The sequence below is a fragment of the Aythya fuligula genome, chromosome 7 (genome assembly GCF_009819795.1).
Source record: "Aythya fuligula isolate bAytFul2 chromosome 7, bAytFul2.pri, whole genome shotgun sequence".
In the NCBI taxonomy this organism is placed as follows: domain Eukaryota; kingdom Metazoa; phylum Chordata; class Aves; order Anseriformes; family Anatidae; genus Aythya; species Aythya fuligula.
In genome coordinates, this window is record NC_045565.1 from 29163611 (window position 1) to 29180667 (window position 17057).

The 17057-nt window shown below is 48.1% G+C and overlaps 1 protein-coding gene across 1 annotated transcript; it reads left to right on the top strand.

The window, feature by feature from the left end:
- The first annotated feature begins 2917 nt into the window (after positions 1-2917).
- Positions 2918-16341, top strand: VWA2 (von Willebrand factor A domain containing 2). Its single transcript, XM_032191231.1, is given in 12 exon segments — positions 2918-2966; positions 3536-3613; positions 4085-4096; positions 4254-4372; positions 5777-5886; positions 7948-8142; positions 8281-8411; positions 9157-9269; positions 9384-9648; positions 12126-12326; positions 12824-12914; positions 16338-16341. Coding segments are annotated over 12 exon segments (1368 nt in total).
- Positions 16342-17057: the final 716 nt, after the last annotated feature.

Sequence of the window (17057 nt, forward strand, 5' to 3'; positions counted from 1 at the left end):
TGTTTGTTTGGCATTGTGTTTTATTACATTTAAGTTGCCTCAGATACTTTTCCTGCCTCTTTAGGAAATCTTTCCGTTGTTTAATTACAGACGGTGCAGAAACGAACTCACTCTTCCATCTGGCTCTTAGCTCTAGGATGAGTAGCTGCAACAGCGCGACTCTGAAATTAAATCTAGCGCACTGTGTCCTCTGCCTTATGGAACTCGCCGAAAGCCGGGTGTGGGGCAGGGAGGGCTGGGGAAGGAGGAGCCCCCGGAGGTGAAGCCCCAGCCTGGGGGGAATCGGGGTGGGGAGGCCAAGGGGCTGCCATGACCCCAAAATGGGGTGCCGGAGAGCCCGGCGCCAAGGGGAGGCCATGAGCGGGAGTCGTGCGGCGTGGCTGGGCCAGGCTTGCTGGGCACTTGCGGTTGTGGTATTTAGCCTCCTAGCACAGTAAAACCACCACTCAGACATTAAAGTGTGGCTTGGAAATTGTGGAAATGGCTTAATGGGGGCTTCTGCTAACTTGTCTGCTGTTTTACATGTTTAATTTTGAAGTTGTGGTTTGAGGCTTGTCTTTGTTAACAACCAGCTTGACTTTCCTTGGCGTTTTAAGGACAGATTCTTACTGCTGAGGGATAAAACAGAACCAGGTCTTCCTACTGATGTGCAGAGGAAAGCCACAAGGATGCGGGGAGCCTGGCCCTCTCCCACTTCCTCTGGGAACCATTTGCACCTTCTCTCGGTGCAGGTAAATCGCTCGCTGACCCACCTCAGGTGGGGATGCTTCTGGCTGGGATGACGCAGAGCAGACCCCTGTGGTGATTTTACTCAGGTGGGCAGCCGAGTTCCACCACAACTGCTCTCTCACTGCCCCTCTCCTCAAAGAAGAAGGCGGAGAAAATACAACACAGAGAACTCAAGGTTTGAGATGAGAAAGGTTTAATTAAAGGGAAAGGGAATGGGGAGAAAAAGAAACAACAAGTCTGCACGGAAGCACAGAGAGAGGGGAAAAAATTATTCTCTACTTCCCATCAACGAGCGATGTTCGGCCATGTCCTGGGAACCAGGGCCTCAAAACGTGTAGTGGTTGTTCAGGAGGAACAGCCCCCTCCCCCACGAAAGCCCCCCCCTTTTTATCACTGGAGTGATACCAGTGCCGTTCCCTTTTTCTCCCCAAAGCTTTTCTTCCTGGCATCTGCATTTGTGTGAGCAAATGCTCAGTGCTTGAGGTGCTCAGGCAGGCCCTGGCTCCCAGGGGTGGCCTCAGATGTGACATCCAGCAGCGGGTGAAAAGGATGAGGCATTCCTGGGAACGCTCCTGCTGCTCTAGCCACAGGCAACGTCAATAGCATGAGCGCGGCTGTCAGAACAAACTGCACAGTAAGTTTAGCACGAGCTCCTGGGTCAGAAAAGTGTCTTTTGTTCTGCATCTCGTGGTTGTTGCAGGACCCGATCTGTAATACATAGATTTCGACTGTGCCCTGTGTGAGCGGTGCTACAAGATCAAGGTCTGTGTGCAGGAGCCCGTCTTTCCCTGGGGAAAAGAGCTTGTCAAAACCCTTACTCAGTGCAAAACCAAGGGTTTTGCGTAAACAAGCTGGTTTTGTCAAGCAAAACCAGCCTCCCCCTGCATCTCTGGCTCCTATTTCTCCCCGTTAGCTGTCCCTGAGGGGCAGAGGGGACACCTGGAGCTCCCCATGGATATGGGAAACTATGGAGTTCCCCATGGAGTTCCCCATAGATGCGTCCCACCTGCCTCCAACATCTTAGCAAGCCTTAGGAGATGAAGCAATGAGAATTGCATCACTTGCAGATAATTCCTTACCTTGGACAGCAAATCCAAAAACCTTTGGGAGGAAACTTCCAGCCTCCAGGAAATCTCCTTCGTGCAGGTAGGGCAGCAGGTTCCCTTCGGTGAGCCAGTGCCACGTCCCCTCCAGCAGACTGGCGCTGAAGGAAGGCACCGTGTTACAACTGTGCTGTCAGGGTGTCGCCGGCTTGTTAAGGTCATGCTTTGATGAATATGCAGCACAATCCTTTCTGCCTTCTCTCCTGCTGTTAAATAAAAGGAGGACAGTTAGAAAAATGAGCTGGAAGTTGCCTTTTGTTGCAAGCCAGGTCTCAGCGTAGTGGGTTTACGTGGCAAGGTTTTGGTAGCAGGGGGCCATGAAAAGGGCTGGTATTTAATTAAAGCAGCTGTGACAGGTACTTTTACCCATCTTTCTTCTTGTCCCAGCACTATTTATTTAATGTATTGTTTGCTGCAGAGATGAGCAACACGCTTATTTGTCTTGAACTATGCAACAAAAATCTGGTTTTGCAATGAGGGAGACCAAAACTCAGCCTGAATCTGGTCAGAATTGCTCTGGTGAGTGTACCCAGCACTCTCACTGGAGAAAAATTAGATATACACATCTTAAATAGAAAGACGAGGCCTCTGCCAGACAAGCTTGGTCTAAATCTGGGTATGTACGAAAGCATCGCTGAAGTCCACCTACAGATGATAGCAGCCTTTCTGATTTCACAGAAAAAAATGAGCAGAACATTGACTTTGCTGGACATTTGCACATAAAAGCATTTCCATCCTCAGAAAACACGAAGCACGGAAGAGCCTGGGGCTGAGTGTTGTTGAGGAAGGGCTGGGCCGTGCCCCCTTCCCCTGTGAAGCCTGGTTCCTCTGGGCTTGGGAAGAAGAGAGACGGGTATACAGGAGGAGCTTTCTGCTCTATCATTCCTTCTATTTCAATGTTTTGTTTCCTGTTTCCCACCCTTCTTCCCAGGACAGCTGCATTCACTGCTTTTACTCAGACAAGACATTTTAGAGCTCTTCATGAGACAACCAGCAAGGCGATTTTAGCTGCAGGCAAAGAAACCTGCTTTAGGAATTGGATTAATACTCCTTTCATTTCTTTCTTCTCTTTCAGATTTGTCATCATGAACTTCTTGCCACTTGCGTTCATCTTTGCTTTCTATCTTCCCCAAGGTACGTTTAAAGTCGTCTTTCTGCATCAATGGTTTCTCTCTCAGCTGCCTCCCCATCTCCACCTGGAGTTCTGTGCTCAGAGGTGCGAGAGCTGAATCCAGGAGGTTTTTGTGTAAACCTCTGCAACTTAGCTTCACATGGACAGGGGGAAAATGATACCTGGAGAAACAGCTTCCAAACACACGTGACTGTATGTGAAGAGTCTATTTGAAACAGGAAAAGCTGGTGCTATTATTATGATATTAAAAGTTCATAGATGCCTCCAGTTGCAGCTGTTTGGTGTGCAGTCTTCAGAGCTGGAGCCTGGCACAGCTTGCAGTGAGCAGGGCACTGTTCTCCCTTGTGCAGGAGTGAGGTGCTTGGTAAGTTGTGTCCATGTCCCTGCCAGAAGGGATTTCCTCCCCGGGGTGCTGATGGGCTGAGCTGCATCACCACGTTATTTTTTTTGCAAGTGTGAAATCTGCCCAGCAAAACAGCATTTTTACTGCTACAGATTAAAGGCTGTGCTTATTTATTTATTTTTTTTTGAAGGCAGTTTCTGGTATTGATGGATCTGTTTGATCCCACAGTTTTGTCAAAGTCCAAGAATGTACAAGAAATTCATGCCAACCAGAAGAGGATTGGCAAGATTTCAGCTGCTGACCAGCGTAAGTTTGTTTTTATAACTCAAGTCTTCTACTTTCTGAATTCTTTTTTCTTTGTTTCTCTTGTGTTTGTGTTTGTTTTCTTTTTCTTTTGGGGCCCTACTAGTTCCTAAAGCACCCCCTACTTACAGACTACATCATTCATTCTCCTGTTAGACGTTTTCTACTGTCTGCCTGTCAATTTACGTCTTTTCTTATGCCGGACATGCCCTCCAGCCCCATCCCATAGCAGTGCCATGTGTTCAACTCAGACTTTCCATCATGGTGTGCTCCACGTGGACGTTTCTCCCTGGTGCACATCACCACCAGCCCCTCAGCTGTGTGCCCTGCCAGAGGAACGAGCGCTTCCCCTGCAGCGCGATGCCTCAACAACGTGCACGGAGGAACCAGTGTGTTCCTGCAGGCAGGGGTGACACAGGGACACAGCCCTGAAGGCAGGAGAATGGTCAGATCTTTGTGAAATGTGTTTGTCAGTGCCTTGGAGCTGTGCAGAGTTTGTGTTTACAAAAGCAGAGCGTGCTTTGAACACCGCTGGAGATGAAACACATCTGGCTCCGCAGAGCCCGGCGTGCCTCAAAAGTGCCTACGCCACGGGCTTGGAGAGTGGCTCGCTCCACGGCTCACGTATCTTGCTCTCTCCTAGCTGCAGTTGATATCCTTTTTCTCTTGGATGGCTCCAACAGCGTTGGTAACAGCGGCTTTAATGATTCAAAGCACTTCGCAGGCAAACTCTGTGATGCCTTGGACATTGATCCAGACAGGGTGAGTGTCAGGAATGTCTCATTGTAGTTTCAAGCAGCTCGATGATGTGTGGGAAGGCCAGTGATAGCATGCTGAGTGAAATTGCAAAATTCATCCTGGCAGCTCCCCTGGGGTCAGGATAGTTATTCAGAAAGATGCAGCAAAGGTTTGTGAAGCAGTGAGGCTGGAGGACTCTTCTTGAATCTTCATGGATTTAAGCTCTTCCATTTGGTCTTCAGAAAAGACGTAATCTTTCGGGTGAAAGATTCTGATTTGTTTGTTTGTGTTTGTGTTTTTTTGTTTGTGTTTGTTTGTTTTTTGTTTTACTGATTTTTATTGCATTTTGGATGCTTGTAGACACACTACAAATGGTAGAACTTTTTTTTTTTTTTTTTTTTTTTTTTTTTTTTTTTTACCCACCCAGAAAGTAGCAGAATTAGTCTCTGGCAAGTTCTCTGTAGGGAGGTCTCTACCTCTCTGTAGGGATGTAAATGACAGTCTGTTGGCCCTGCTTCTAGAAAGTCCCTACTCCAAAACAAGCCCAGCGGGCAGAACAGAAGCAGTTCATGCCAGCGATGTACAGAGGCATTTGGGAATCCATACGCTGCCACAGCTCTTCACAATGTCATTGTCCTCCTCAGCTGCTGGTGGACCTACATTCTCTGCAGCCAACAGGGATGTTGCTCAGAGGGGAGTTTTTCATTCCCGTGAAATCTCCCATTACAATTTGGTTAAGGACAGGTCCTGGCTGGATGCTGTATTCCTTCATCCATGCAATATTTGCAGATTCGAGGAGTCGTTTTCTTAAATACCATGCTTCCCCATATCTTTCTCTTAATCCTTACATAGGACTGAAAATCAGTAGCCTTTTAACCTTCAAGGTGTCACATTCCATAACACTTCTTGTAAGGCTTCAGTGAAATATTCCGGATATATAGTCCAATATAGATAATTTAGTCTGTTTGCATTTTCAGGCATTTTCAACTAATGCATATAGTTTTAGAGGAAGCAGTGGAAAAATAATTGCCTTGAGTTACCTGCTGTGCTCAGTGCCAGAGGGAGCTGCTTTTAGTAATGGAAAGATTGCCCTTGCAGTGTCTAAATAGTTTGGTGTAAAAGGCGTTATTTATAAACGTATTATTATCCTTGAGACTACAAGCTGCTCTGAATGGATAAATACAGATCCTGAGCTGCCTGCAACTGCAGCAGAGCATCCGATGTTGTCTGCAGTTGAACTTCCTTGTTTGTAATCAAATCAGTACAGGTAATGTTGTGGTTTATGCTCTTTTTTTAAAATATATTTAGAGTGCCAGCGGTTCAACATGCAAAACGATGTTTGTTGTGATACAATTTACTGTTTCTAAATCTGTAAATTGATCAAAAGGCTTGCACCTTCCTTTCATACTCTTCAACCTTTTCTTTTAGGTCCATGTAGGACTGATACAGTTTACTTCAACTCCCCACATTGAGTTCCCACTGGATTCATACCAAAACAAACAAGAAGTGGAAGAGGGAATCCAGAGCACCAGGTTCAGGTCAGCTTATTTTACAGCTCTTCTCTTTTTCTGGGCTATGAATGATCTCTGGACTGAGACTTTTGCGAGATCCAGGTATTTGCACCTCAGCTGTGCGTGCACCACTCTGATACGTGTAGGAAGGAGGAGGAATGACCAGTGCCTGTGGTCCATAATCCACAGCCTGCGACAAGCGTGCATCCTGCTCTGTCTTTGTCAGTGCAGGCTGACAGGGGAGAAAGCTTCCAGTGTCCTGCTGGAATGTGGTAGGTAGGGGAGAGTTTCTGTGCAGGGCTGTGGGTTACATCCTTCCTCCTGCTGGCAGGAGGTGCAGGGATACTCTCCTGCTGTTTGCTGGGCTGTACGGTGAGGAGCTTGCACACCCACAGCTCTGGGCTTGCAGAGGAAAAAGCAAGTGTGGCCTTCCCGCCTGGCTGAGCGCTGGCAGGACAGTGCGCACCTTTGGGTTTTGGTGGTTACAATTTCCTTTGACCTAGCAGGTAGCGATGAATTGCTAGCCCCTTGACATCTGTGATGTGTTGTATCTGCTGAATTCAAGGAAGTTGGGTTTTCAGACAGAAGTTTTCTTCCTGAATGACTTGGATGTGTTCCCATGGTACCAGGAAATAGAGTTAGAAGCCCAAATATACTCTTCGCAGAGGCTCTCAGAATCCAGACTTCTCATCACCAAGAAATATATTTGGATCTGCAAAGGGCCTGACAACCAACCCAAATAACACTTGTTTTGGTGACAGATGAGGTATCGATATGGCCTCCAAGTGCCTTCTCTTTTGTTGATCTGTGTTAGGGAGAAAGGTTTGCTCAGCTTTTCTCACAGATGTCTGCTGCTCTCAGCACGGCGTACGTATGGTGAGCAGTGTGACCACTTCTGACTTTTAAGCAACATCAATTAGCTGGGTTTTGATGCAGTGCTCTCAAATCAAGAAAACCTTTTGTGTTGTGTTACAGGGAAAACTTACCAGAAAAAAAAAAAGGGGGGGGGGGGGGGGGCAAGCAAGAGGGAATGGATGGTTTCCTGGGGAAGGACAAGAAAGGGCTGATGTAGACAATTTGTATTGTTTTAAATGGCCCCATGCTTGTTCCAGATGATCCCATCTCCGAAATGAGAAGGGCTGGGGACAGCTTGTGTGAATGTTCGTGGCTGGTGCACCTTCCCTATCATACCAGTGCTGCTGGCATGCAACCTAGCAGATGAGGGTATTGCTTTCAGTTGAATTTAGTGTAGGTTTAGACAACTGGAGCACCGAGTGGCTTTTTTTTTTTTATGCTTACTTAGAGTAAAGGGCATTGGCAAAGCCATGATGAAGTCATGCCTTGTATTCAGTCCTGCTGAGTTTCTGGGAATACACTAAGAAGCTTAGCATTTGTATTTTCAGGAGCTTTTCTACAGGATAGACAAATGACTTTTGTAAATAATAATAATAATAATAATAATAATAATAATAATTAACCAGGGAGAAAGAGGCAAGGGCTTTCTGCCCACTGCCAGCCTGCAGACTCTTGGCCACAAGCTGCGACGCACGGCTCCCCGGCTGTAGCTCTCATCTCAGAATGGGAGGAGATCCTCTGGAGGAAAAGGGGTGATATGTGACAAGAATGTATACCACATTTATGTGCCTAGAAAAAGGAAAACTTTTGAGGTGCTGGTCTTTATTCATTACGTCTGTTTGTAGTGTGTTTCTGACCGGACCACAAGAGGTTGCTGTTAGACCGCTTTTCCAAACCACTCTTAAGGAAGTGGCTTTCATTTTCAAATGGAAAAATAGAAGCAGTTGATTTTTGTCATAACTGGAAATAAAACTTAAACATCACAGAGTGCTCTGTTTTATTAAGTCTTCTTAACACAACTCTGGGTTGGAGAGGAGAGAGGTAGGGATGGATGATGGGACCTATGGAAAGATGACAAGAATGACAGGATTGGACGTCTCTGTGGATGCCTTGCATGGCAACAGAAATTAGTGAAGTTCCTCCCTTCCAGATGTTAGAAATGTGGAAATCAGCAATAGCAAGAGAAAAAGTTCAATTTCTGCTTTTCCAATTTTATCCCCCTTCTCTCTAGAGATGGGGAAAAAAAAAAATCAAACAGGCTCTGGAATGCATTCTCTGCGAGGGCTTCCCGGGTGGCAGAAACTCGACCGTCCCTGAGATCCTGTTCATCATTTCGAATGGAAAGTCCAGTAAAAGTACCACAACACTTGCCACGCAGCTGAAGAAGAGAGGGATCACCATTTTCACAATGGGAATCAAGTCTCAAAGGTAGGAAACTTCACAGTGTTGGGCACGAAGGCCCAGCTTACCAAACAGCAAGTGCGGGGTTTGCTTTGGTACTCAGCTCCTTGGGGACCATTTAGGGCCCGGCTACACAAGCGATTGAACCCCCTCATTGCTTGGCAGGTTGAAGAGGCTGCGCATGCTGGCCAGCAAGCCCACCGAGCAGCACATGTTCTCTGTTGAAGATGCCGATGGTGCCATCAACAACCTGTACAGCGCCCTCACTGGCTCCATCTACAATGCCACCGCCCCAGGTAGCCCCGGTCCCAGCTCTGACCTGGTCACTGAGTGAGAAAAGAGGAGGTGGTGTCTGAAATGCTTCTCTAGCCCTGAAGGGTCTTAGACCTAAGTCTTGGTGTATCTCTGTTCACCTCTCAGAATGGGAACATCAGACCTCACTCATAACTTGCGCCAGGGGAGTTTTAGGTTAGATGTTAGGAAGAACTTCTTTACCGAAAGGGTTGTGAGGCATTGGAACAGGCTGCCCAGGGAAGTGGTGGAGTCACCATCCCTGGAAGTCTTTAAAAGACGTTTAGATGTAGAGCTTAGGGATATGGTTTAGTGGGGACTGTTAGCGTTAGGTCAGAGGTTGGACTCGATGATCTTGAGGTCTCTTCCAACCTAGAAATTCTGTGATTCTGTGATAAGCACGGTTGTGCTTATAAGTGTAAATCTGGAAGGACTGCAAAGAGTTTCTATTTTTTTATTTTTTTTTTATATTTTTTAACTATTTTGTATTTACACGAAGGTAACTTCATTGGCATTATTGGAAAGCAAATGCATTGAGGTCAGTCTGGTTTGCTGTCTTCACTGCTGTCTGTCTGAGAACCACCCCAGTAGAGTGAGGGTGCACATGGCCCTGCGTTAGCTCCAGCTGTAGGAAGATAGGTTGAAGTTTGACCCATTTCCGCACCAAAGGCCTTTCTCGAGCCAGCACGGGATGGGAAGGGGCAGGCTCCCTGCTGACTCCCTGTCTTTCCCTTCTCTGGTCCCATTTAGACCCTTGCAACTCCCAGCCGTGCCAGAATGGTGGCACCTGTGTCCCAGAGGGGCTGGACAAATACCACTGCCTGTTCTCAGTCGGGTATGGAGGAGACATCCATTGTGAACCTGTGCTTTCCCTCCTTCCTTCTCAGCTGGGTCCTGCCTTGGTGGTGCCCGTGGCAGGGCCCCAGGAATGACTCTACGGGTCAGTACACACCGTACACAACACATTGCGCTCTCAGCACCAAAGCTGAGTGAGCCTTGAGTGTGGCATGGATCTCCTTTTCCTGATAGACAGCTCAGCAGGAGTCACACTGGAGGGGTTCCTACGCTACAAGGTGTTCCTCAAGAGCTTTCTCCAAGCAGCAGTGGGCTGGGACTCACTGATACACGTGGGGGTGGCCCAATACAATACTGATGTCAGGATACTCATTGAGGTGGGACAACACAGGGATGCATTCAGTCTCATGAAGCGCATTGATGCTTTGAATTTCAGTGGAGGAGGAACCTGAGTGAGTGTCCCACTATGGGACACTAAGATTATGTTTGCATTGCACAGGATTTAATCCTAAATCCAAAGTCTGTCTGGTTTTGGAGCCTGCAGACTGATAAATTGAGGTTTTCAGACACCTTATGCTTAATTTTGTTTGCGGAATGAAATCCTTATCCCCAAAGCATTCAGGAGGGCAGAATTTTCAAATATTCATGTAAATCTCACGTCTGTGTGCTTTCTTCACGATTTCAAGTTCTGAGGGGCAGTCCCAGCTGGGAAACGAATACTGAAATCAAGTTTGAAACACGTGTGTGCTGAGTGTGAATGCTTGTGTTTGATTGAAATGAGCTTTTTGGAATGGAAAGCCCTGGTTTGCAGACATCGGTGGTGGAGAAAGTCCTTGTAGTTCCTTGCTGCTCATCTCTCCCCCTTTTTAAATGCCATGTCTTATTTCTCATTTGTATCAGTATAACATTCAGCTCTTTGGTCTTGTTATGTTTTAACCCATAAGTAAGATCAAAAGAAGAGGCAAATTGAGCAGTGCTGTGATTAACAGCACAATCAAAGGTCTTTTTCATCTATTGGCATGCCGTGGCTCTTCCAGGGTTAGAAAAACAATGACAGAGCTGTCTCTTTGGGATGAGGAGCCTGTCTCTTGGCAGGCCTCTGCAGGCAGTTCCTACCTGGCGATGTTCAATGTGCTGTTACTGCAGCGATATTTTCAGTTGTGTTATTATGTGTTATTACCATGAAATTAACCACAAGGACACAGATGAAGGGGAAGAGACAGCAAGGTTCAATGATCCAGGCTAATAACATCCTGAGACTGAATCGTCGCTTTCATTTCACGTGCAGGTAATCACTATTTGTACTGTACAGGCTGGGACCCAGGTTGATGTAAAGATAAACCCTTCATTCACTCTTCTGCCCTAAGTCCAAGACTTATTAACAGAATCATTGTCTGTGAAAGGACTTAAAAAGAAAGACTCGTGATAGAAGTATGTGAAAAACAGACCCTGCCCCTGGACACCTGGAGTATTGTATTTATTACAAGGCTTAGCTGAAAAGAGACCATAAAAGATGACCTGGGGTCTAGGAGAAAGGATCCTAAGTGTTAATTATAAAAAATAACAAATGAATAGAAATACCGGCATCATCAAAGGGTAAAATCCCTGGAGTGAAAGAAGCTGATTTAAGGTGATGTTGTGTTAACAGGAGGCTTGAGTTCAGAGCAATGGTGTCTGGGCATGATTCCCCCAAATAGGGACCCCCGGGTTGCGCTGTGTGCCAGGCGCGGAGGGAAGTGGTGGACACAAGGTGTGTGGAGCAGAGCACCAGGAAAGCTCTCAGGGGGGCAGCCAGGGCCTGGGAGGTGCGTGGTGGGTCTGAGAGGTCCTTCTGGCTTTTGGTTGCCAGCAGCTCTGCCACCCTGCGATGAAGGCAAAGACACCTGTCCATGGGGATGTGCCGTCAGGCAGGACCCCATCTGGGATGTCTGACCACAACAAAAAGGCTGTTGAGGTCAACTTGATTCCACATCAAATCAACAGGAACTGATGACTGAGATCCCTCAACTCTAGGACTGGCATCAGTGCTAAAGCTGCCTGTCTCAGGTGTAGGTTTGAGTGTTGATGTGCAATCGTCGTTACCTATACAGTGGGAATGACTGTAACGTGTTGTGATCTGTAGTAACCGTTGTGATGGATAGAGGATAGAAGTTGCATTCTTTCCCTCTTCTTCCTTTCCTACTCCCTTTGCCTGCTTTTCCTGCTGCGGAGCAAAGGGCGAGGCTAGCGGGTGCAGCCCCTACACTGCATGGTTGTTCCCTGGAGGAATTTCACACCCTTGCCAACGCTGCTGTGGAAGTGCCGGAAGGCTGGAAGCAAATTTCTCTGGGCTGCTGCTATTGAAATGCTGCCAGCCCTGTTGCCAGCTGCAGTCTGCTCCTTTCGGAGGGCTGGGAAATCTGTCCCATATTTCACAAGAACAGAATATCTCAGGCTATTGTTGCAGGCTTTTCTCTCAAATCTCCAAGGAAAAAGCACTGAAATAGTTCCCGTATTGTTTTCCCCTTATGCCATCCCTGCATCCCAGCTGGTTTCTTGTCCTTGATGACCTCTGGTACAACCTCAGGGCCTCTCCAGGGCAAAGTGGGGTTTGAATTCCGGGGGTATCGGGGCTTGCAAACTGCTTGGAGCAGGGCACGTGTCTCGCTCTGCACTGGCAGTGTCTGGATCTGGGGGGTTTAGAGGTGCCCATGTCCTCAGCGCACGGCTCTGAAGATGCTTCCTTTTAGATCAGAACATCCAGCAAAGCCATCCTTCCTCTTCTCCAGGTTAAACACAGAGGAGTTTGCCCTCCGTGTACAAACAGGGCTGTAGGGTTACACCCTTTGCCGTGTCTGCGTGCTTCCCACCCCACTCGCCCCAGCTGACATCTCCTGACCTCGGGGACATTCAGCTGCTATCTCTGTAGAATTTTTTCCTGACAGATGTGGGTCTGAACGACGACCGCTCTGTCACCGTGCCTGACCCTGCTGTTTTGCTTGCATTTGTTGCAGAAGCGAAGAGTACCGTGAGCCTCTGCAAACCCAACCCCTGCCTGAACTAGGGCGTGTGAATCCTCAGGGCTGGAAGCTACCACTGTGAATGCCACGGCTGTGAAGGACCCCACTGCAAGAGCCATAAACCTCAGGAGACAGCAACTGTGACAGGCCTCATCCGTTCGTTCCAGCCCCACTGAGCTGCTCCCAAATGCCACCTCTCCCTTTAGCAGAGATGTAGCTGTACCTCCCTGATAGCTTCCTGGTGGCCTTGGTGCTAGCTTGGTGTGTCACCCGGAGAGCAGAGAGGTTTGGGATGCTTCTCTCAGGAAGCTGCACCCTATTTTATGCACTTGCTAAGCAAGCTGAAGCCCAAGAAGGTGTAATAATTTTGTTAGTCTTCCCCTTCTCTCTGTTCCCCTTTCCCATGGGCCCTGCCAGAAGAAATGAACCCGCCTGGGCTCCCGGGATGGAAAGCTCCAGCTGCCCTTTGAAGGGACAAAGTTATCTCTAACTCCAATAGTTCTCTATTGTTAGGTAACTCCAAGCCAAACGGTGTTTGTTAGGCTGTAAGGTGCTGAGCTTATCCCTTGGTCCTAAAGCCCTTATCCCATCTGTGTTTCTCTCCTCTGCAACAGGAGCTCTCTGGGGTGACTCTCTGAGATCCCCAGGCCTTCCTCCACACTTCTGTGTGCAGTGGGGACCGAGGGCTTCGCAGCACTTCTCCAGAACCCAAAGGTACGGGCACCACAGACGCTGCTGACACAGAAGGTGCCCAGGTTCTCCTGCCACCACCACAGACTGCTACTCACATGCATGACCCTGCAGGCTGCCTCTGGCCTTGGCCTGGATCAAGTGACTGGCACTGAGACCGTGCTGAGGACATTCCCAGTTCCTGCATTGCACAAACTGCATGGCACAAGCTTTCTGGTGCTTGCTTTCTTTTTGAATCAAGTAAATATTTGCATTTCAATATTAATTGTTGGCATTTTGCATTTCCTCATCCGGATTCTGGTGCTGGGGGGTTTGTATTTGTTAACAGCCTTCTTGAAAGATCTTTGAGTTAGTCTAAAATTATGTGGGAGCCTGAGCAATTCTGGAGTTTCCACCGATGGGAGATAGTGTAGATGGCAGTGTTGTTCCCAGTGCACAGAGATTTTTAAGGAAGTATTGAATCAGCTGAGCCAATAGGCTGGATCAGACTCTTAGTCAGCTGTAATCTTGATGTTAGTTTTTGGATCAGCCTAAAGATTTGTTTGTCTTTCTAAATTTGAAAATTTGACTGCTTGATACCTTGGTCAGAATTAGTTCTCAATGGAAAAACTGCAGAATGAAATTACTTTTTTTTTTTTTTTTTTTTTTTTAAATGAGGAAGATTCTTCTTCATGTTTTCTTTTCTGAGCTTTTTCAACATCACTTCATCCTGGGGTCTCACAGACCTGGTCAGGACCCTTGGTCACAGCTGGCTCCCTGGTTAGGCAGCGGGTGACGCCGTGACTGGCTTGTTACCTGCAGGAGCACAAGTAAGAGGAAGGAGATCTGGTTGTGAGTTTCTGTTCTGTTTTGTAAGTTGTCCATGTCACTCTCTTCTCTGAATTTATGTGGACTGATCTGATATGGTTAGTTTCACAGGCATTTTTTAGCTGCCTACTTTTGATAAGGAGAGAGGTTTGAAAACGATTGGTTTGACAAGGGTGTGCCATGGTTTGTGCAGCCCAAAGCAGAGGGCACAGAATAGGAAGAGGCCTGGATGTCTCTTCCCAAATCTCATCCACCGTTTCCTTTCTCATCCTGCTGGCCACTTTTTTGCTGTTGACTTTGTATGGTATGTGCTTTTTCTTACATTTTTTTTTGGACGAGCCCTGTGGCATTTCTCCCTCCCCTCTTTGTTTTAAGCTGTCCCCAGCACAGCAGCAGTCCCTGCAGCACAAACCGGGCCTCTGATGGGCTGTGATGGTTCACGCGTCTCCAAAGACGCTTTGGCCTCACGCCCGCATCCTGAGCCTCACTGGATCACCCCATCAGTTTGCCCATGGAGCTATAAGCCTTGTGTTGGGCCCGAGGTTCACACTGTGGTATTTTTCTCTGCTGCTTTTTCACCGTCACCTCAGCACAGCAAAATGGAGGTTTAGTTGAAGGAAGGGCTGCCATTTGGACAGAAAGAGAAATGAATCCTTTAGAATTACTGACTTAGGCAGGGCTGAAGCACAGAAGCACCTGTGGAGCCAGCTGGATTCTAGCTAAGCTGCTTGGAAAACTCTTCCTGGTCTCCCTGCACATCCTCTGCCTTCTGATGGGAGAGAGACACTGCAACGTTCACCCTCGTGGCATGGGGTTTGCAGCTCCCTGGTGGTTTCTGTGCCGTAGCTCATCCAATAGCACCATTCGTTCCCTCCTCGCAGCCTTTTCCCCTGCAGGATACTGATACCTTGCCTGGCGCACAGCTCTGGGGCTGGGGTATGCTCAACCTCATCCAGGTGTTTGAAGCCTTTCTTTTGCATCCCTGTTTCCTGCAGGGCGGTTTGTATGGTGCTGCTGAGCAGTTTGGCTTGTGGCAAGTGTGGTTTGGATGTAATCTGTGCGTGCTGTCTTCTTTTTAATATGTGGCTATTAAATACGTTGGTGGAGGGCATGGGCTTTGCTGGGACTGCTTGTTGGGGTCCAGAGTTGGGAGAAACCTGCTGCTGTGTTGAAGCATGGACGGACAAAGCCCTCTGTGAAATTCGGAAGCCGCAGACTGCCAGCTCTTGTGCTGCAGAGTGTATTTTAACACCAGATGGGATATATCTAGCCCCAGGCATCTGATGGTCAGGTAGAGATGGGATGAAAGCCTCGTGGAGTTTCAAGGAAGCTGGTTCCTGTGTTCCACCAGATTTCCAGAGGCGTGCACCTCAGTGTCTGTAAAAGCCAGCCCTTAGCCTCTGGGTGAGTGAGGCAGGGGTCTGAGAGCCCCAAATGCCCCAGGGATCTCTGTGGGAGAGATCCACGCGTGCTGCACCCGTGATCTTCCTCCTCCCTTCCTTGGCTGGTTGCTCAGCCATGCTCTGCAGAGCCTGTTTGTAGGGTGCCAGCCCTGTCCCACAGCGTGCAGCCCACGCTGGGCTACATCCACCACAGAGGAGCAGCTCTGGATGCCGGGAGCAGCCCCGCAGAGGTCGCCGAGGACCCACACAGGTATGTGCAACTCGCATATGTGGGACAACCCAGCTTGGTCTCAGGTGACTGCAATTCCTCGCCTCTCAGTCCTCGTTTTTGCATCCACAACCTTCCCTCTCTGCGGGGTTTTGCCAAGGGAGAGCGAACGCCCAGCAGCAGCAGCCCCGCAGCTCTGCTTTTGTAGGGGATGAAGCGCTTTGCAAGGTAAGGGGGCGTCAGGGCAGGGGGAAGAGGGGGGAAAAGGCAAAGGTCACAAAGGCCAGGGGGTTGGGATGGTCTTGGAGACAGCTGCTGATCCCACAGGCAGGTAGGACAGTGCTGAGCAGCTGGAGTTGTTTTATTTTGCCTTTTTTTTTTTTTTTTTTTTAAATTAGAGTTGAAGATCCCGGCTAGTTTCTAGGCCCTTTCTCCTACAAATTTTAATTAAAAATGGGTAAGTAAAAAAAAAAAAGTAAGTGGCTTGGGGCTCTGTCGTGATCCCTTTATTGGGTTTATTCTCACAGGCTTTCTTTGAGTTGAGTCAGAAATATTTAACAAGAAGGTGTCTGATGGGGGTCGTGCCCTGGAGGCTGGATGCTGCTTGCACTTGGCACTGCTGCCAAGGAATCCCTGCGAAGGCGGCGCTGATCCTGTCTGGCTTAGCAGTGGGTACAGAGGATGAGGCCTGTGCCAGCTCTGTGTGAGGTGTCTGGGCTGCTGTTACCACCAGCCATGAATGCTTCTTACTCTGTAGGATTGCTGCAGGAACCTTCACAGCTCATGGGCCGTGCACTGACTGCAGGGGAGAGGCCGTTTCTTCTTTAAAAAACTGGGATTTAGGTAAGTGCCACGAATTTCATCCCCTGTAAGGTCTTAGCTTCCCTCGAGTTTCTTGCACAAAGCAAGCAAAATCATTCCCATTGTGACTAGTAAATATTTGTTTCACAAAGGCATCTGGTTTGGCATCTGTGCTGCAAAGACAGGCATCAGCAACTTTCTTTACTAACCCTTTTCCTTCCTTTCCAGCTAAACCCTGTCCTGCTTGTCCCGACAGCGATGGCAGCAGGCACCAGCGCTGCACACAGTTGCTACCTGGTGGTGAGCAGGAGGTAAGGGACTTTTGGTACATTTTTCCCTTTGTGCTGAGGACTCTGCTACTGAGGCTGCTGCATGGATTCGTGCAAACTCCTTGCTATTTTTCAGTGGGTGAGTTGTCAGAAAAACGTGATTGGTATTGCTGTCACTGTAGAGGACTAAGCTATTTATTTCAGAGATAGACTTTGTGGACTGCATAGCCAAGGAACTCTGTAGTACCTAACAGTGTTGGGGTTTGAAGCGCACGAAAGCTACTGGAAAATAGAGCAGGGACAAGGCGTATTACAAATAAATTACACTGGTAATAATATACTCAACATTTTATTATAAAACCCTCTAAAGCGCCACTTTATAGCTCACAGTTACGACAAAGGAAATGCCTTGAGTTAAGAAAACAGTGGGGACACAGAGACATCATTTAACATTTTTTTTGTCTGGGAAACAGGTGTTGCTCAGGACTCGCCTACGTTCACCATCCCCTGGCGGTCCCAGCAAGCCCACCGAAGCTGACGGGGCTGCGGTGCGGGCAGCGGGGCTGCTGTTGCCCAGCGCTGTGTGGGTACTGCTGTGAAATGGCTGGACAAGCTCTGGCAGGTGACAGCGGGGTGTAGGGTGAGGGCATGGTGCTGTGTGTGTATTTAGGGGGTGGAC